Source organism: Prionailurus bengalensis, chromosome C1 (genome assembly GCF_016509475.1).
Source record: "Prionailurus bengalensis isolate Pbe53 chromosome C1, Fcat_Pben_1.1_paternal_pri, whole genome shotgun sequence".
Lineage (NCBI taxonomy): Eukaryota > Metazoa > Chordata > Mammalia > Carnivora > Felidae > Prionailurus > Prionailurus bengalensis.
Genome location: NC_057345.1, coordinates 203,292,651 through 203,313,087, shown reverse-complemented (window position 1 = coordinate 203,313,087; position 20,437 = coordinate 203,292,651). Strand labels below are relative to the sequence as shown.

General features: G+C 54.0%; 1 protein-coding gene across 9 annotated transcripts in view; it reads left to right on the top strand.

Moving 5' to 3' along the window:
* TNS1 (tensin 1) overlaps positions 1-20,437 on the top strand; it is a 202,565-nt gene that overhangs the window by 15,958 nt on the left and 166,170 nt on the right. For all 9 annotated transcript variants that reach the window (XM_043577781.1, XM_043577779.1, XM_043577780.1 and 6 more), the window contains 2 exons: positions 3,792-3,906; positions 15,143-15,180. In XM_043577781.1, the coding sequence (XP_043433716.1) occupies positions 3,792-3,906; positions 15,143-15,180 (153 nt within the window). Of the gene's footprint in view, positions 1-3,791; positions 3,907-15,142; positions 15,181-20,437 lie in introns of those variants that run through there.

The window sequence follows — 20,437 nt, the reverse complement described above, 5'->3', positions numbered from 1 at the left end:
TGTGCTGGGCCATCGCCCACAGGCTGCTTAGAGAGGCCGCGAGTGAGGCCCCGAGTGTATCTGAAACCCTGTTCCTGCTCTCCAAGCCTGTGTGGGGAGAGATTTTGTAAACTCACATTTATGAGTTTGGGCAGGCAGAGCAGGCAAGCCCAGGGCCCAAGGGAGAAGTCTGGGCGGTTGCTTGTCAGTCTGGAAGGCTCCGCCTGCTCCCCATCTGTTCACTGGGCAGCCAGGACCCTCTTTTGGGAGATTCCACTGCTCCAAGTGTACTTTGGGGAGAAGGTCTCTTTCTGCCGGCTTTGGGGGAAGGGCTGAGTTTGGGGTATAGGTGGAGAAGTCTGGGGGATAAATCGGAATGGGGGGCCCTGCTTGACTCAGTGGGGTGGGAGAGGCAGGTTTAGGGGGTGGCTAGAGTAGGCCTGAAAAGACTGGGCTTAAGGGCTTCCTGCCTGCCTCCCCAGACAGGCCTTAAATTGAACTCCGGGTCCCCTTCCTGCTCCTCCCCCCAGCCCAGGGGGTGCTGCTGCGTCTGACATTGGGCTGGGCCCCCTCCCTGGAATGTCTATGACAGAGATTGTCTGGAAGGCTGCCAGCCAGGGGCTCAGATGGGAAAACAGGGGAGGTGAGACCTCAGAATGGAGGGAGCTCACCTACCCTCCTTGCGGGCTGGGGGACAACTGAATGAGGTCCAGAGCAGGACAGTGCCCTGTCATGTCCTGCCCCCATCCTCAGAAGAAGCTGGAAGCACAGCTCCTAGGACCCAGCACGCTGGAGTTATCAGAACCCAGGCCCTGCTGCTGGGCTTAGCCACTAGGGGGCACTGCTGGGCTTCTGGCACCACTCTGGCTCCATTGCCCCCTGCCCTTGCCACTTCTGCCCTGGGCTTTGTCTCTGATCCATCCTGCCTCCCTGCCATCTCTAGCTGCCTGTCTCTTTGAATTTTGAGACAGTCTCAAACTAAACTTGAGATAGTTGCAGATACAGTGCAAAGAACTTTTTTTCTTGAGCTTTTTGAGAGTAAGTTGCTGACACAATGCCCTGCCACCCTTAAATGCTTTCCTGATTTTCCTACAGGGACTTTCTCCTACCTAACCCAACACAGCCATCAACGTCCGGGACCTGACATCAATACATGACTACTGTGTCCTCCTCAGACCCCACCGAAGTGTGGCCAGTTGTCCCACTGACGTCCTTTATGGGCATGGGAAAAATCCAGTTCAGAATCAGCCACTGCTTTGGGCAATCATTATCTCTTTAGACTCCATCAGTCTGGAAATCTCCTCCATCTTTCCTCGACTTCTGTGACCTTGTCACTTTTGATGATTATAAGCCATTTAATTGGTAGACTGTGCCTCGATTTGCGTTGGCCTGATGTTTCTTCACGATTAGATTCAGCTTGTGTCTCTTCGGCAGGCAAGTGGCAGAAGTGATGTTCTGTTCTCAGTGTGTGTCCACCATGGTGCACGATTTCCAGTCTTCCCATTACTGGTGATGTTCGCTTTGATCATTTGATTAACGTGGAGTCTGCCGGGAAAAGTGACTTTTTTCCCTTTGTAATTTATAAAAGTGTGGTGTGGTGAGGTGCTTTGAGATTTGTAAGTATTCCGTTTCTCATCACACTGTGAATTTTTTCACGTATTTTGCATATCAGCATGGGCTCATTTAGGCCACTGCTATCGTTCTGTATTGTGATGCTCCCGTCTTCCCAGAGTTAGAGTTTGGGGGCCCATTCAAGCTGGCTCCTGTGTCCCTTTGTCTGTCTGCCCCTTTGGTTCTCTGGTTCCCTTTACAGTCTCTGTGTGTTTCTATCTAATTTCTCTTATTCTCCATGTGTGCTTGTTCATCTCTGCCTTTGTCTCTGCCTTATCTCTGTCTTCTTCCTCTCTGACTCTCTGTTGTCTTTCTCTGTTTCTCTGTCTTTATCTTTGTCTCTCGGTCTCTCCGACTCTGAGTTTCTGTCTCTGTCTCTCTCTTTCCCTCTCTATCTCTCTGCCTCTTTGTCTCTCTGGCTTTCTGTGTCTCTCTCATTTTGTCTGTTTTTTTTTCTCTCTGCATCTCTCGTGGCTCAGCCTCACTCTGCCCCCCAGGACTCACCACTGCAGTGTCTTCAGAGAGGAGTCCTGGACCTGCTAGCTTTCGGGATGCTCTGAACACACAAGTCGCCCCCTCCGGCCCCTGTGTCAGCGCTTGGAGGCTCTGGAGCAGGGCACAAGGAGGGGGACCTTGAAGAGAAGAACCCTCCCCTGGGACTTCAGGGTCTGCTATAGGTTGTGTCTCTGTGTGTGGCCATGTGTGTGCAGAGGGGTGTCAGGGAGCCCTGCGCAGGGTGAGGGAGCTGCCAATGTCTGTGTTCTGCCGGCCCCTGCTGCCAAAGCCGGGAAATGCATCAGGTTGGACACCAGGGTGAGGGGCCTTGGAGAGGCATGGCGCCCGTGGGCAGGGATGGCTTCCCAGGGCATCCACGGGAAGCTCCCTGAGCCTGGGCCTGGGCTGAGGGCTGCAGATGGGAGGAGGGGGTCCTAGGCAGTGTGGGTGCAGGGTTTTGTGGCTTAGAGTGTGTTCCCATATGTGGTTACAAAGGATGGACTGTCAGAGTTTGAGGGTGTGGTGCCCAACCTCGTGCCATCCAGAGCAGGAAACCGAGGCCTGTGGCAGCGGCGGCTGGTGACTGGCTCGGGGCTCACGGCCGGTCGGACACGGAGAAGGCTGGACTGTCGGCCTGCCTCTCATCGCATGTGTGTGGTGCTGTCGTTTTAAAAAGGATGTTTAAGGGGCGCCTGCCTGGGTGGCTCAGTTGGTTAAACATCCAACTCTTGATTTTAGCTCTGGTCTTGATCTCAGGGTTGTGAGTTAAAGCCCTGTGTTGGGCTCCGTGCTGGGTGTGGAACCTACTTAAAAATAAATAAGTAAGTAAGTAAGTAAGTAAGTAAGTAAGTAAGTAAATAAATGGGCACCTGGGTGGTTCACTCGGTTAAGCATCCGACTTCGGCTCAGGTTATGATCTAGCCGTTCGTGAGTTTGAGCCCCGCTTCGGGCTCTGTGCTGACAGCTCAGAGGCTGGAGCCTGCTTTGGATTCTGGGTCTCCCTCTCCCTCTGCCCCTTCCCCACTCACCCTCTGTCTCTCTCTCTCAAAAATAAATAAATGTGAAAAAAAAATAAAAAGGAGATTTAATTTTCATAGTGCAAAGAACCAAAAATAAAGATGGAAGAAGCCCGGGCTGGGGCAGGAGGTGGTAGGGATGGGGGTGAGAGAGAATGGAGGGACGTGGCACGTTGGCGACATGGGGACACGGACAGGGAAAGGAATTAGCTGTGTTCACACACGGTGATGAAAATGAAGTGCTGCTGCTCCGTGCGACTGTGTGGATAAACCCCACGGATTAATCCTGAGTGACAGAAACCTCACAGCGAAGCTTAGAGCTCCGGCAAAATGCATCTTCGGTGAAAGGAGTCGCCACAGTACTTACCTTAGGGGGCTATTGACCGGGTCGGCCATGAGACAGCCTCCCAGGGTGTGGTTGTGCGGTGTGTGCGTGTAAAACCGTATTGAGCAATCCATTTAAAATCAGTGTCCCAGTAGGCTGACCCACCTAATTGTGGGAGTCTGGGTCACACTCAGCTTTCTCTTTCCTGGGGCACCTCCTCCCAGAAATGGGCCCAGGCCTGTCACCCCTGACAGGGCTCTTACTTCTCCTTTTCCCCAGTCCTTGCCCACTTGTCCCCTAGTCCCCTCCGCCTCCTTCCCCAGCCTTCTGCCCAGTCCTGATCACTGTGCCTCTACCCCCCACAGCCGGAGGATCTGGAGGCCCCAAAGACTCATCACTTCAAGGTGAAGACCTTCAAGAAGGTGAAGCCCTGTGGTATCTGCCGACAGGCCATCACCCGGGAGGGTTGCACCTGCAAAGGTGAGCAGCTGGTCAGGCTCTGCGGGGGGGTGGGGGGGGTGGGGTGGGGAGGGGAGCACTGTCATGGGAACGAGGTGGCCTAGGGCCGGGGCAGGTGTCCTCGGGGTCCTAGCCTGGTGCCTGGTTCTCCTGTGGGAAGAGGTGCTACGCACACCAGATGGCAAGCTTGTGGGTGTGTGTGGATGGTGCCTGGCAGGTGTGGGTGGCACGGGCATGACCTGTGGCTTGTGAGCGAATGGCCGGGATGCGTGTGGATGATATGAAGGAGGCACGCGGAAGGGGTGTCGCATGGGGATGGCGTGTGGACGGTGCGGGGGAGGTGTGTGGATGTGTGCCTGGCACTGAGGAAGACGCCAAAGCTAGGGAGGACTGCAAGAGGCTCTGAATCCGACTTGGGGGAGAGCCTGGCGGCTGCTGGCCTTTTTCAATCACTGTTCTCTTGTGCTTCTGACACGGCCTGGGATTTGGCTGTGACTGTTGCCAGAGAGGTCAGTGTCTTGCCCCAGATCACACAGTAAAATCAGCGGGGGGCCCCCGCGCACAGTCTCAGTGATGGTGACTGACACCCCCCGCCCAGCGGCCCTACCAGATGCCTCCTTCTCCTGCCCCCCCCCCCACCTCCCATCAATCGCCAGGGCCCCCAGTGTAGTTTGGATCACTGAGCCTCTCCACTTCAGGCTGGCAGCACCTGTCATCCGGAGGGCTGACTTCAGCTCTTGGCTTCCTGGCCTGCCCTCTCTCCAATCCACCGTCCTCACCAGCTCTGAGTGGGACTCCACATAGATCTGGTTATGTCAGCTCCCTGGGAAAAGGTTTGGGAGCCCCCACTATGCTCAAGACAAAGCACTGACTCCTTCCTGTGCCTTCAAGGCCCAGCAGGATCCACCCCGTGCCAGCTCTCTGACCCATCCGCCCTGTCCCCCAAGCCCATACTCACCCCGGCTGCACCTCGCTCAGTTCTGGAATACGCCAAGTATATCAAACATGCCAGAGGGGCCGGGCTCCTTCTTGCCCGAGGGTCTTCACTCACGTGGCTCTACCCGGACTCTCCCCTCCCTCCCTGCCAGTCTCGGTGGGGCTGGGAAGCTGGGCATCAGAGCCTAGGGAGCAATCACGAAAGCACTTAGTATGAAAGCACTCACATGGATCTCCTGCAGGGCTCGCAGCCTCCGGAAAGTGCTAGTGTCACCCTCAGTTTACAGATGAGGAAACCAAGGCTCAGAGTGGTTAAGTCTCTCGCCAAGGCACACAGCTGGCTGGGTCCGAGTGGGGTTGTCGGGGGTGTGCTCTCTGGGGGAGGGAAGTCCTCCTAGACAAGGAGTTTCAGCAGTATGTTGGAGGGGGGAGTGGGTGGATGGGAATGTGTGAGTGTGTGCGAATGTGCACGTGGAGGCATTCTAGGCACGTCCTGCTATGCGCAAAGGGCAGAGGTTAATGGTCCTTGACTGAAGAGCTAGGACGCCCGGAAGGAATTTAGGAGGCCAACAGGGACTTTTGCAGTACCAAAGTAAGCCGCATGGTGTCACCCTCCTCCCAAGAGGTCCTGCTGGGACGGTGTCGGGTTAGGGTGGGAGCCGGGAGAGTCAGGAGGGGATTGCTGGGGGCGGCGTTTTCCATTTTGCTTGCGTCACCGCCCCCACCCCACCCGGCCGGGTGAGCCTGCTGAAGTTAGCCCCTGAGCCTCCATTCCCTCCACCTCCCACCAGTTCCTTCCTTCCTTCCCTGGTGTGCCTTCCCTTCACCCCAGACCGCCAGCACTCCTCTGATAGGAGGCAGAACAGGGGTGGGGTAGAAGGAAGTCTGGCACTCAATGTCTGACCTTGGCACATCTCTGGCTGCAAATTCTGTAATAGTCTGTAGTCCTAAGTTCCCCAGTTGACCTGGCTTGAAGGCCTGGGTTGAGGAGGGGATGTGAACCTGTGGGAAGGGAAGGCCGCCAAGGTGAGACCTGGGTTTTACCTGGTTCCGAGCCTGGCCCTGCCAGTGTGAACCAGAGTGGAGGGCAGGTGGCCAGTGAGCTGCCAGGCTGGTTTGGCAGCTCTGAATGAGTTATTGAGAAGTGCGAAGAAAGCCAGGACTGCAGCCCAGAGGCACCACCAGGTGTCAGGAGTGGGCCATGGAAGGGCTGGGGCTGGGCCCAGCAAGGGAGGATTGAAGACTCCCAGCTCTACAGGAGACTACGATGTGCATTCTCAGCAGAGGGTTGGGGTCACCAGGCCTGGGGACGGGGTTGGAGCCACTGGGCTTGCTGGTGAGAGATACAGGAGTGGGCCAACTCTCTGTGTTTTGGAACCAGAAGGTGGCACAAGATGGACAGACCCCCTTATCCACCCACCCACCCATCCATCCATGGCCACCAGCTATGGTTGTACAGGTTGTTCCCCGGCTAAGGGGGTGATTGTGGACTAAAACCCAGGTCATGTTTTGTTCACCAAGCCCAAACCGAAGGGTTTGTGGTGCTCTCTGGTTCCTTTTTTGGTCTTCGAGTCTGGGGTTACAACATGGTCATTCTCTGGATTAGTGGCTGAGGGTGATGAGTGTGGAGGGGTGCATGGGACATCAAGGCTCTGAATTCAGTCTCCTTGCAGTGCTGAGGGCACTCCAAGTGTAGGCATGGAAAGTGAGGGCACTTTCCTAGACCTAGAGAAATGGGGGCATTTGTCCTGTCTCCCTCTGGCTGACCTGCTCTATAGCTTGGACCAGTCTTCTGCTCCCTGCCTTCTGCATTTCACTGTTTAACGTACTATGGCTGAAGGGGTTGGGGTCGATGACGGGGATGGGGAAAGGAGTCAGGGAACCTAGGGTCTAGTTCTGGACGGGGAGACTCAAAGATGGACAATGCAGGCAAAGAACGAAGGTGGCAGGACATTTGGGCATAAGTATGACTGATATACAGGCAGAGAGGTCACTGTGAGACTGTCACCAGTCTTTTCCTTCCCTGAGCCTGTTTCCTCCTGTGTACCATGGGGTTAGTAATAAACCCTGCCCTGCGTCTCTGGGGGGGTGGTTACTGCGAGGAACACTGAGGTTCTGTGTGTGGCTGTAAAATGAATACCAGTGTTCTGGACTAAGGCTCCCTGTGAGGGAGACAGATGGATGAGACAATGGGAGGAGAAGAGGCCCCAGGCCTTTGTTAGCGGTCCAGGCACTCTGTCTGGCCCTGCCACTCACAGGCTGTATGACCTCAGATAGATCACGTCACCACTCAGGACTCAGTTTCCTCAACTGTAGAGAAGGGGCTGGACCAAGAATGCTCCCTGAGCCCCGGCCAGTGGGAGGGCCTGGAAAACTCCTCTGTTGGAGTCTGTAAAGGCTAGATAAGTCTCCCAGTGTAGGTTGCCACCTCACCTCCTGCACACACAAGGACATCCACCTGGCAGTCGTGAACTAAGGGCCCTCTGGGCTGGACGCTGTACCAGGTACTGGTGCCGAGACCCAGCCCCTGACCTGGGAAGACAGACATGCCATCAGACAATCACAGAACATGTGGCCAAGCTGACACAGAGGTGTATGAGAAAGGTTGTCTCTGACTTAGCAGAGATTTTCCTGTTAGGCTTCATCAGGGAAGGCAGAAGGAGGCTGGGTCTGGAGGGATGTTTATGAGTTCCTCAGGTCAAACGGTGGGTTTCCCCCAGGTCCTTGGGGGCAGTGCTTTAGGGAGTCTAGGGCCTTCCTAAAGGGCTCTAGCCTTCTGTTAGCCTGAAAGCTGAGAGGAGAGACCAAAATGCCGGCTCCAGAGCCCAAGGATTGCCATCTGGGCCTGGATGTGGGCCTAGTTTTAGACTACCTCCCTTCTCAATGCCACTGACCAGCCTGGAAGGCCGGGGAAATTCCTGCTGCCTCCCCAGAGTGGGATGTACCCGGGGAAGACAATTCACCTCTCAGTGGGACAAGCCTACTCAGAAGCCCTTACTGGTTGGATTTGGGGAAAACTTGTTTCAGGGAGCTTGTTCTCCTCTGTTATTTCACTGACAATGACAGCTTTCACCCTGTGTCTGAGGACCTCTTTGGAATCATTGGAGGCAGCCTGGTAGGGTGGAAAGACCCCGGGTTCTTGTTGTGGCTTGCTCCGGTCTGGCTGTGTAAGCTTGGGTGAGACACTTAACCTCTCTGGGCCTGACTTTCCCTTTCTCTAGAAGAGGGATTGGACTGGATTAGAGGTTCTAAACTGTTCTCCAAAGGAACTGGATTTTTTTTTTTTTTGGAGATACTTTAGGGGCCCGAGAAGGTAGGAAAAAGGAGAAATCCAAGGGAAGGCTTGAGGGGCTGAGACTCTGGAGCCCCTGCCCATATGAATCAGAAAAGCTCTGGTTGTGGGAGTTAAATGTATCAGGAGGCAGAATGGATGGTGGTTTTGTACTTAGCCCAGGTGTCCTGAATTCATATCCCAGCTCTACGGCTTACAAGTGAGAACTTAGGCAGGTCGCATACCCCCTTTGAGCCTCAGTTACCTCTCCTTTCAAATGACACACATCACACACCTCTCTCCTTGAGTTACTTTGGGGATGAAATGAGATAATATGTACACATAAAGGGCTCAGAACAGAGCCTGGTACAGAATGAGCATTCCTGAATGGTAACCAATATCAAAGGAGTCCATGCGCATGATGGTAACCAATATCATAGGAGTCCATGTGCATGAAAGTTTCAAAAGCACTGGACGGGATGATCTAGAAGTTTCTTCTTGCTCAACTTCAAAGTCTCATGGCGCCTGTACCTCTGACCATCCCTTGTATTAGTTGGGGTTCTCCAGAGAAACAGAACCAACAGGATGTGTGTATAGATGGATGGATGGGTAGGTAGGTAGTTGATGGATGGATAGAGATAGGTAGGTGATTTGTTTTAAGAAATTGGCTCATGCAGTTACAGAGACTTGGCAAGTCCAAAATCTGCAGAGTAGGTCATCAGGCTGGAGACCCAGGGAATTGCAGTTCAAGTTCTAAACGAGTCTGTTGGCAGAATTTCTTCCTGCTTGAGGAGGTCTTTGTTTTATTCAGGCCTTCAACTGATTGGATGAGGCCCACCCACATTATGGAAGTTAATGTGCTTTACTCAAAGTCTCCTGATTTAAATGTTACTCTTATCCATAAAAAAAACCCCTTCATAGAAACAACTAGAATAATGTTGAACAACGATTTGAGTACCATGGCCTGCCCAAGGCCATGGAGATCAGCAGAGCAGGGAAGGGCTGTTAGGCTGGGTGGGCAGGTGGGTGGCTGGGCTGGTCACTCTGTCAGCCGGGGAAGAAGCTGAGGCCCACTGGGGGTGTGGGCGGTTATTGCTGGGGTCAGGTGCACACTGAGGCTATGTGCTCATTTTCCAAGCCGAGGCCAGGAGGAAAAGGCCATTTAGATCCCAACAATGTTGGCTTCCTGTGTTCCTGAGAGGCAGGAAGCCACCTCAGGACAGAGTCCTGGCAGCCCAGTGAGCCAGTGAGGCGGGAGCTGGCTGAGGGCTGGGGTTGGGGGTGCATTTTTCCACCCCAGAAGGTAACCTATGGACCCCTCTACACTATGGGGCTCTCAGCTACCTCTTAGGCCACCGGCTGGTGTATCATCAGGAGCCTGGAAGGCAGGGGAGGTGCCCTGCTGTGTGGGGGTCCCTGTTGACACCCATGGGCAGAGATGGGACTCTTCGGGCTGCACGGAGCTTTGGTTTGATGGGATCCCTTCCCAGGGGGCTTCATCTTGCAGAGTCACTGGCTTCAGAGGCCACTGTCTTCTGTGGGAGCTGGGGAGGGCCACGGTTCGCTCAGGTGGGGTTGATCCTGAGATGTGCATCTGGGAAGGACTCAAGCGCGGAGGACATCAGGCTGGGAAGGTTGGCGTATTCCTGCCCTTGACCCTCAGTGAGGTGTGGTACAGTGTGGAGTGGGCATCCATGTCAATCACAGGCTGGGTGTTTCCTCCAGTGTGTGGGATGTGCGCAGGGTTGGAACCTGGGCTTCCCCCGCTTTCTTCGCTGTTCGCTGGAGGGAGGAAGAGACAGGTGGTGACTGGTGGGGAGACCAGTGGGTAACACAGACTGTCACAGCTGGAAGAGGGCTTGAGGACCATCTGTTCCAGGGCTCAGTGATGTAGGGAACTTCAGGGGTAATGTAGGCAAATGAGTGTGAGTCAGCAGGGCGTGGTGGGGACCAGAGAGTGGGAATGACTTGCCTCACGTCACACAACTATATGATGGCCGTTGGGACCAGAAGCCGGGCCTCCCGACTAGGAGTTGGGGGCTCTCCGGTATAATAACAGCAGGGATGAAAAGCTGCTGTGCTGTGGGTCGCCCACATAGAGGGAGTCAGTTAATTCCCATAACAACCCTGTAAAGTAGATACGGTTATTGCCCCCATTTTATAGATGAGGAAATTAAGGCTCAGAGTGGTTAAGTAACTTGTCCCAGGTCGCAGAGCATGACCTACATCTGAGCTGAGAGCCAGTCTACACGCAGCCAGGTAGGTAAGTGGGTAGATGGAGAGCTGGACCAGGTTGGATCATAGGTAGTATTTGTACTGACACACTCGGAAAGCACTGACCACGGTCCCTATTTGCCCTTTCCCGGCAGGAGCTGAGCTGAAAAGTAGGGCTCACCTACCCTCTCTTGTGTCTGTTTCGTTGCCCTGGAACATCAGCCCCAGTCCCAGTGGTTTGGGCTGGGGAGAATTTTTCCAGTTTTAAATGTACTCCACGTGTGTTGAGCCCCATCTGTATGTCAGACCCTGTGCTAGGAGAAGGAGCAGGATACCAAGCTGCCAAGTTGAACAGGACCTGCCTGGGAGCACAGAGGAGGAGGTGCCTTTGAGTGCCTGATCATCTAGGGAGGGGCGTTTTGAACTGGGCCTCAGAGGATGTATATGAGTTCACCATTTCAGGCCTACTAGCCCCAATGTCCTTTGGGGGAGTTCACTGTGGCAGCAACAGATCTCTTTTGGGGCAGTGGCTGGAGGCGAAGACATGACCTGCCTGTGCGGGGCTTTATAAGCATGCTGAGGTGCTGGACCAGGTGTTTCTAAGAAGGAGTATAAATGCGATCGGTTTGCACTCGAGAATGGTCTGTGGTTCTGTGGATTGAAGGGGGACAAGGCTGGAGGGGAGACGGGGCCCCGGGAAGGATAATTGGCCCGAACTGGTGCAGTGGTGGAGGGCTGGCAGGAAAAGGGGGATCCAACAGCCTCTTTGGAGTTACTTTCTGGGACAGGATGACTAATCGTATTGTAGGGTAAGGAGAGGGGAGAAGGGGTTACGGGGAGGAGCATGCTGGTCCCAGGATGCAAGGCAGGACTGAGGAGATGGCCTCTGGCCTCAATTCCCAGCAACAGCCTTTAGCCTCTTGCTTTCTGAGGGATCCTGTGCCCTGGTTTCTGTGTTGTTTATCTGTAGCTACTTAACATATCATCCCCCGACTTAGCGATTTACAATAAATATGCAATTATTATGTCACAGAGTTTCTGAGGGTCAGGGGTTCCCGTGTGACTTAGCTGGGTGGTTTGGACCCTGGGTCCCTCATGAAGCTGCGGCCAGGGCGGTAGTCATCTGAGGGCCTGACAGACAGGGCCTGGAGGATCCACTTGCCAGGTGGCCCGGGCCTGTGCCTGACAAATGGGCGCAGGCCGGTGGCAGGGGGCCGCGGCCGTTCCTCGCATGGCCCTCTCTATAGCGCCTCGTGGCATCGGGACTCGCTTCTGCCCCAGCAAGTGATCCAAGGGACCAGGGCTGAAGCCACAGTGCCTTTGATGACTGAGCCCCAGAAGTCACACAGCAGCCTTTCGATGATATTCAGTTGGGTGTATAAAGCAGCCCTGTTCGTTGTGGGAGAGGGTTCCAGGAGGTGCCATTGATCTGGGAAGTGAGAAGCCAGCAGAATGTCACGCTCAAGTTTCAAATTACAGCAGAGGGGATGTGCAAGTCAGAGTAGGAAATACTGTCCCGGGTGTGTGGGGGGTTGCTGAGAAGGGGTGACTAAGATTGTGAGCGCACAGTCCCTGGAGGGCACTCAGGGCAAGAGGGCCTCCTTGGGGAGTGGTGGGCAGGTGCTCCTAAGGTGTCAAAAGCTCTCAGCAGAGCTGCTTGCAACCTGCCACTTGAGTTGAGTTTGCCGAGCTTTTGTCTTCTGAGCTCTGGGGGGTTGGGGGAGGTCTTCCCTTGCTCCCCACTGTAGAGGTTTCAAGGGCAAGTTCTCTGCATTCCAGCACGCAGGGAGCCCTCAGAACATTGTACTGCAGTTGCCCGATGATTTCTCCATCTGCCCTCCATTCAAGGGCATTTGTGGAGTGTCTGCCCACTGTGTGATAGGCAGGGCTGCCCTGTATGGTCATGCAGGCTGTTCACTGCCAAGGGCGCCTACCCGAGGGAGCCCTGGAAGCAGCCACTCTTTGCTCTCCAAACCACACACTCAGGTACAGAGTGGGGTCTGCCTGGAGAGAAGGCACCTCCTTGCCATTTCCACAAAGATACTCTACTCAGCTGTGTGTCCAAGGGGTTGGTTTGCTCAGAGGGTAAGCCTTTTTCTAATTTGCACAAAGCTGCTGTTTGCTGTTGTGGGCTGGAGCAGATACCGTTCTAGCTACTGGGAATATGGTGCGAATGAGACAGGCATGCTCCTTGTCCTGGTGAGTCTAGTGTAGGGAGAGGCACTATTCATAAATGAGCAGGAATTGCCCACGTTGACTTCAGACTGTGAACTGTATTAAGAAGGAAATTATCAGGGTACCACTGAGAAAGAATATTGGAAGTACGTAATGTAATTTGGGTGGTCAGGAAAAGCCTCTTTGGGGAGATAGATGGCTTTCGGTGGATTCTAGAAGTAGGAGAAGGATTTGGCTTGGGGAACAATAGACGGCTGGGGTGAGGGAGAGTGTTCCAGGCAGCCAGAACAGCAAGTGCAAAGGCCCTGAGGCAGGCAAGAGTTTGGTGCATTCTGTGAACTGTCAGGTATGCAGTATGATACTGGAGGAAGATGGAATCCTGGCTGTTGGTATCTAGACTGGGATCAGGAGGCCCAGATTGGATAACTTAGGGATCCATTTTAACGGATAGTTAAATATTGGGGGCAGAGTATGGCTCAGGGAAAGGCTGAGAGTGGGGTGGGAATGAGTAAATGGGGGTGTACATAGATTCCAGGGGAGATCTTCAGTCAGGTCCAACTCATCAATCATTTGTTAAACCTCTACTGTATACCAGGCACTGTGTAGTGTGTGTGTGTGTGTGTGTGTGTGTGTGTGTGTGTATGTGTGTGTGTGAGAGAGAGAGAGAGAGAGGGAGGGGGGGAGAAAGAGAGAGAGAGATCCTTCCTTTGAAGGAACCCACAGCTGTAGGAACCAAGGAGGTGATGGGAAACATGCTCTCTCTGGTGATACCTGCAAGGAGGTAGGGAACAGTGAGGGAGGCCTCCAGATGAGGGGCCCAGGACTTTTTCCTGAAGGCCTGGGATTTGATTAGCAGAGGAAGGGGAAAGCTCCTTCAGGCTGGAGGTAGTGGCCCAGTGGGGGGCCGGTCTGGCTGGAAAGGCCTTCAGAGCTCAGGCCACACTCAGCCTGAGGCTTTCTCAATTCCATATTCTGAGGCCAGAAAAGAAGGCGTGGGGGTGGGGCTGGGGAATCTGAAGGGGAGTTGCCACGCTGGGGTAGTGAGAGTGGGGAGACAGAGAAGCAGAAAGGCTAGCAGATGGGCTTGACTTGTTTTGGGTGGCCAGGGGATACGTCTTGGTGTGGCCAGGGGCGGAGAAGTCCCTGAGCTGGGCTGGGTGGCTGGTGGGGTCAGGAAAGCCTTGTTCAGCAGCAGCTGAGTCACAGGCCTGAGCTGGGGCCAGGGCTAGGTTCTGGGAGAACAAGGTCCCAGGCGAGGAGGGCCAATAGCCAAGGTTGAATCCTAGGCTCCACCCATTGTGCCTCTGGACTTCCACTCCCACAGACCAATCAGAAGCCTTGGTATGGAGAGCCCCAGAGCCTCTTTTGGTAACTCTGGGCCTTCCTCTGTGCCTCAGTCTCCCCTTTTGCATTCTGCTGAGAATCAAGTTGGCTCAAAGACAGAAAAGGATTGGAGGAACTGTGGATCCATGAGGTCAGGGCAGTTGGCTGTGGCTACCAAGGATTTGGGGTTGCAGCAGCTCCCCTGCCTCCCCGACCCCTGTTCTCTAACCAGTGCTGCTAACCCACTGTCTCAGCAGGTCGTAGGTAGCAAATAAGGTCAAGTCCGTGTAGGAGCTCAGCTCAGGAGACCCCTCACTCCATCTGTGGGACTTGGTGGGAGGGGACCAGCAAACCCCAGGGTGGAGGGCCCTGTGGGTGGGGCAGGCAGGGCTGGGACATTCCAGACGGAGGGAACCCCAGAGGAAATTTGATTCCAGCTTCTGGTAGTGGGAGGGCAGAATTAAGTCCTTTGTGTGTGTGTGTGTGTGTGTGTGTGTGTGTGTGTATGTTTCAAGTGATGGACAAGAAGTTTGTGAGCCTGTATGAGCATCTGTCCGTGTGTCTGTGTCTACACGTCCGTGTCAGGCTGTGTGTTGGTGTCCCTGAGTCAGAGGTTTCCCTTGGGCATGAGTGTGAGTGTGTGTGAGGCTATATGTGTACATATGGTTATGTTTGCACGTCTGGCTGAGTGTACGGGTATAAGTGGTTATGGGTGAGTCTGTGTGTGTATGGGTGTAAATGCGAATGTGTGTGTGCACCGGTCTTCTCCTGGACTGTAAATCGGGTCCGTGTGTCCCTCTCTAGGGGAGAGTGAGTGCGATTGTGGTTCCTGGGGTGCCGACTGCCTTCCTGGCACGCGCGCACACACACACACACACACGTGTGTGTGTGTGTGTGTGTGTGTGTGTGTGTGTGTGTAAGGGGAGAAGGCCCCCGTTATTCCTTGGCGCGGCTGGCATGGGGCCTGGGTCCGGGCCACCTCTGCCCCTGGCAGTGATCCAGCGGGGGAGTCTGTACCCCCCTCCCCTCCTCCTGTTCCTCCCACCTTCGCAGGCCTGCCCCAGGGGCTCTGGTGATGGGGGCTCGGTGCCTCCCCAGCCGGAGGGCCCGCAGTCCCCGGCGTTCCCACCCCGCGGGCCCCGGGGAGCTGCGGCAGCGGCCCCCCTCCGCCGCCTCCTCCCTCCGTCCCTCCTTCCCTCCTTCCCTCCGTCCCTCCTTCGCTCCTTCCCTCCTTCCCTCCCAAGCGCGGAGTGCGGGCGGGGGTGGGAGGAGATTCGCCGGAGTTTCCATTTCATACCTCGCGGCTAAACTTTCTTTCTGTGTCTCGCCCTCTCGCAGTCTGCAGCTTCTCCTGTCATCGGAAATGCCAGGCCAAGGTAAGGGGCCGCGGGCCGCCTGGCTCTGCGGGGGGCTCGGGGACGGGACTGGTTCGGGTTCTGGGACTGGAGCGGGGGCACCGGGGCGCTGGGGGCGGTGCGCGGGTTGTCCCCTGCCCCGCTCTTTGTTTATGCTAAGCTTTGGGGCCGGGAGCGGCCCGGGTCAAGGTGAAGGCGAGGGCCGGGACTGGGGGGAGGGGGGCAGGGGAGGGGGAGGGGGCTCTGGATGGGGGCCACGGCGCGGGGTCTCCGCAGCTCCTGAACGTGGCTGGCGGGGACCAAGCTCCGAGGGAGGGGCTTCTGAAGGCATTTCCCTTGGTTGGGGGGGGGGGGGTGGGTGTGATTGTGGGAGTGGAGGAGGAGGAGGAGGAGGAGGACGCGTTTCAGTTATCCCATGGGCCGCGCAGAGCCCTGGTTGGCCCAATTGGGGCAATCTGGAAAAACTCGGGATGGGGGCCACAGTCAAAAGAGCCCGAGGGCGGGAAAACGGGGTAGGTAGAAGTGGGGATGAGGTTGGAGGTCAGGGTTTCCTTGGGCCTGGAATCTCCTGCGAGACCATCCCACTCTCTTTATTGGCCAGGTGGCACTTTGGCCCTCAGTTTCCCCATCAGTGTTTCAGGGCTGGTCTTGGTGGGAGAGGAAAACTGAGGCAAGAAGGTCAGAGGGACTGCTGGGTCCTGGTTGGCCAGGTTGGCTGGAGCCCTGCTGCATCCTCTCAGGCCTGGACCGAGGAGTGATGGATCACGAGTTGGCTTCTTGGAGTAATGGATTATGATGGATTACTTGGGAGAGCAGCTGTTCTGTCGGATGGGCTCAGCTCTCTGGAGGTGGAAATGCCCTGCCTTACCTGTTACACAGCCCGTCTCTGCATCGTCCCCCATCATTACTTACATCCTCCCTGCCCTCTCACCCCACCTTTGCCGTTCACACCTGATCTTTCAGGAAGGAGTTCCTTGAATGGAAGCAGGAGGGAGGATGTCTCAAAAAGAAGTACTGGGCAGTTGAGGCCCAGGATCCAGTACATCTCATGCTCTGCTTCTTTATTTACCGAGTGACCTTGGGCAAGGCATCTAACCTCCCGGAGCCTCTGTTTTATTCTCAAGGGTATGGGGCAAGAAAAGGTTATTATGAGGATAAAATGGGATAATGCGTGTGAAGTGCGCAGTCCAGTGCCTGACATAAGGCAGGTGCTCAAGAGCAGAGTAGTTGATTATTATCAGTGGGTAGCTCCAAGAGCCAACTGTTGTTTTGGGGAAGGGTGCCCCTGGAGCAGGCAGGTCTGCAAGGGAATCCACTTCTTCCGGAGTGACCTTGCTCAAGCAGGGTACATGGCCTTGCTGGGGGCGTCTCCCCATCTGTGTGTGAACTCCGGGGGTGGGGGTGGGGGAGGGGGAGTGCCCTCGTAGCAGAGGTGCCAACAGCCCGGCTCGCAATGGGCACAGGTGGACGGTCCTACCCCTCCAGGTGCCTTCTGCTTTTCTGACTCTCCCAGCCTTGCCTTCTTCAGGTGGGGGCAGTGGGTTTCTGCTCCTCCCTCCGTCTCCCTCCTTGTTCTCTTCGTCCAGAGCAGAGCTTTCCCACCCTTAACTCCAGAACCTTTGTTTCCTCCCTCCTCCCGGTCTACTCCCTTTCTCTCCTGCTTTCTGCACCTGCTTCTCTTAATAACAATGGATGTTTGTACAGTGCTTCAGGCTTTAGAAAGCACTTCAGTGTATTGTCTGATTTTATTCTTTTGATTCCATCACCGCATAAAGCAGGCTGAAAGATTTCCTTGTTTTACAAAGAAGCAAACTGAGGCATCCAGAGGTTGGATGACTTTGCCAAGGTCTCACAGTGTGTAACTCGTCACCCATGTTTGTCCCTGGACCTTTGTGCTTCCTTCTAAATATCCGATCTTGCTGACATTCCTTAATCCTTACCTGCCCCTCCGTCTTTGCTGTCCATCTCTTATGGCAGCGGATTCCTTCAACTAGGATAAGGGGACGAACATACTGGCAATGAAGGGTCTGAGTCTGGGTGAACAGGGGCTGAAAGAGGTCCGGAGGTGTGACAGAAGAGGGTTCCCTATTGTACAGCAGCCTCCTGGGGGGTGACAGAGGGATGCCAAAGATGACTTCGGCGGGGGGGGGGGGGGTGTAGCCTGCCTGGTAATTCTTGAAAATACTGGAAGCTCAGAATCCACCAGGCTGCGGCAGTCCTGCTCTGCCCAGCCAAGGACGACAACTGAGAGGGTAGAGGTGGCCCGGCAGGGCAGTGGCCAGGCAGACAGAAGGAGCTTTTTGGAGGATTTTCCTCTGTAGGAAATGGGACCCACCGGTGGTGTGAGCTCCACCCAGCTGGCAAGTCTTTCCCCTAAAACCACAGCTCTTACTACCGCCCTGCCTTTTCCTCTGCTGGGAAGGGCGATGTGAGCCCCAGAGCACACAGCAGAGCTCTGTCCTCTGGATTTTACAGCCAGATCAACTTGGAGGTCATTTCATCCACCCCCTTACCTCTAGACAGGATTCATTAAACAAATGTTTATTGAACTCTTTCCATGTGACACTGTTTTTTTTTTTTTTTGTAAGAAACACATTTATTTTAAGACACTGTTTTTTTTAAATGTTTATTTATTTATTTTGGGGGGGGGAGAGAGAGACAGACCAACTATGAGTGGGGGAGGGGCAGAGAGAGAGGGAGAGAGAGAGACAATCCCAAGCAGGCTTGACACACAGCATGGAGCCTGATGTGGGGCTCAATCTCGTGACTGTGAGATCATGACCTGAGCTGACATCAAGAGACAGACACTGGTTTTGAAGTGAATAAGATAGATAAGGTGTTTGCCCTTACGGGACTGACACTTTTCTGGGGGAGACAGGCAGTAAATAGGTAAACATGTTATGAAGGAAATGAGCTAAAGCAGTGGGTTAGAGAGTGATTATGTTAGTGTGGCCCCGGAAAATTCAGAGGAAGTATTGCATGAGGTGAGACCCAAATGATGATGTTACATGATGATCTGGAAGATTGAACGAGCAAGTGCAAAGGCCCTGAGGTGAGATGAGCTTATTATGCTTGAAAGGAGGCCATGTCTTGCTGGAGAATAGCAGCTCTGGAGTGTTCTGAGCACATGCCACATGATCTGATCTCTATTGTGAGAAGACTCCTCTGGCCTTGAACAGGCACAAGAGTAGGGTAGGGAGAGGGGTCAACAGGCTGCTGATGTTGGCCAGGTGAAGGGGGCTGGTGGTTTAGGCCGTGGTGCTTGCAGGAAAAGCAGTGAGAAGGGGCCAGGTCTGGGATACATTCTGGGGTAGAGCCCAGGGCTTGGCTGATGGATGAGATGTTGGGTATGTGAGAGAGAATGGGCTCAAGGATGACTCCCAGGTTTTTGGCCAGAGTAACTGGCCACGTGGTTCCATTTACTGAGATAGATGGAGTGTGTAAGAAATTTCTAGGTAGGAAGGTGCCAGGATTTCTGCCTTGCCTGATTTCTTATTTCACAGTCCTTCTTGCACATGCTGGGGATTTCTTGTTGATGTGTGTCCTCTCCTGTCCTCTCAAATTCAGCCCATGCTGGCTACCCCTCTGGTGAGTGGATCATTCTGGACCCCTTAACATGCCACCTTCCAGACTGTTCCTGCAGCATGAACCCATGGCTCTGAGCTGAGAGGGGCTATATTATTTATATGAAGCAATATGATATAACAAACAACCCCCAAATCTAGTAGGTTAAAGCAGCAACAAACATTTATTATCTCATACAGCTTCCATGGGTCAGAAAGTTTGGAGTGGCTTGGCTGGCTGATTCTGGCCTGGAGTCTCTCATGGGGTGGCAGTCAAGATGTCAGCTAGGGCTGCAGTTATCTGAAAGTCCGACTGAGGCTAGAGGAGCTGCTTCCAAGGTGGTTCATTCATGTGGCTGGCAATTTGGGGCTGGCTGTTGGCAGGAGGTCTCAATTTCTCACCACATGGCACTCTCCCTAGGCTGCTTGAGTGTCCTTACAACATGGCGGCTGGCTTCCACAAAGTGGGTAATTCAAGGCAGAGCAAGGTGGAAGTCACAATGTCTTTTATATCCTAGCCTTGGAAGGCAAATACTGTTATTTGTACAATATCCCATTGGTTGCATAGGTCATCTTCATTGTGTGTGGGGGGCGATATAAAGACACGAATACTTGGAGGCAAGAATCAGTGGGGGCCACCTTGGAGGCTGACCGTACAGATGCCCAGAGAGAAGGCACGGTGGATCTGGCTCCTGGGGGGCTGTGAGAGCGTTGGGAAGGGCAGAGATGTAGGAGTCAGACATACCTGCGTTTCAATTCTACCCCTGCTGCCTTCCAGCTATGTGGGCTCTGTCGTAGAGGAATAAATGGATACCAGCACCTAGTAGACAGCTTTCTCCTTTCTTGAACCACAGGCGGAGAAAGGTTATCTATTCCAGATATTCTTTGCCAGCTCTTTACCACTTGGACCTGCTTGAGAGAAAATGCTTAGTGCTGGTAGAGGAGGGGCCTCAAAGCATATGTTAAATACCTGTTTACTGCACAAAGGAGGGCTGAGAGTTAGGTTGCACCCTCAAGTTTCTAGAATAGTGCCTGACCCCACTATTCTAGAGGTAGGGGTTCCAATGAAGGAGTAAAGGAATAGAATCAAGGAATGTTGAGGGACAAGAAGTTCCCATTTAGAGAGAGGCCGTGGAGGGGGGTGGTGAGGGGAGGGTGTGAGAGCAGGAAAGAAGGAGTGGCAAAATGGGTTCATAATTTCCCTCCAAAAGCCTTCTTACCTTCCAACAGAGACTGACTCCACATAGTAATTTTAGTCATTTACATTTTCTAGCTGAGGTATAAGTTATGTACCATCAAGTATACATTGATAAGTCTGTACCTATATATGAACCAGATCAAGATCCAGAACATTTCCAGCACCCAGAAGTGCCCTTATGCGCCCCTCCAAGTCAGTATCCCCCAAAGGTAATTTCTAGTCTTACTTGTACCATCCCAGATTACTTGCCTCTGTTTGAACTGCACACGAATTGACTCCTACAGTATGTTGACTCTTGCTCCTGACTTACTTCACTCACCATTAGGTCTGGGAGGCTCATCTGTGTGCGTGCACACTGTAGGGGTTCATTCTTTTTTTTTTTTTTTTAATTTTTGTTTTCAACGTTTTTATTTATTTTTGGGACAGAGAGAGACAGAGCATGAACGGGGGAGGGGCAGAGAGAGAGGGAAACACAGAATCGGAAACAGGCTCCAGGCTCTGAGCCACCAGCCCAGAG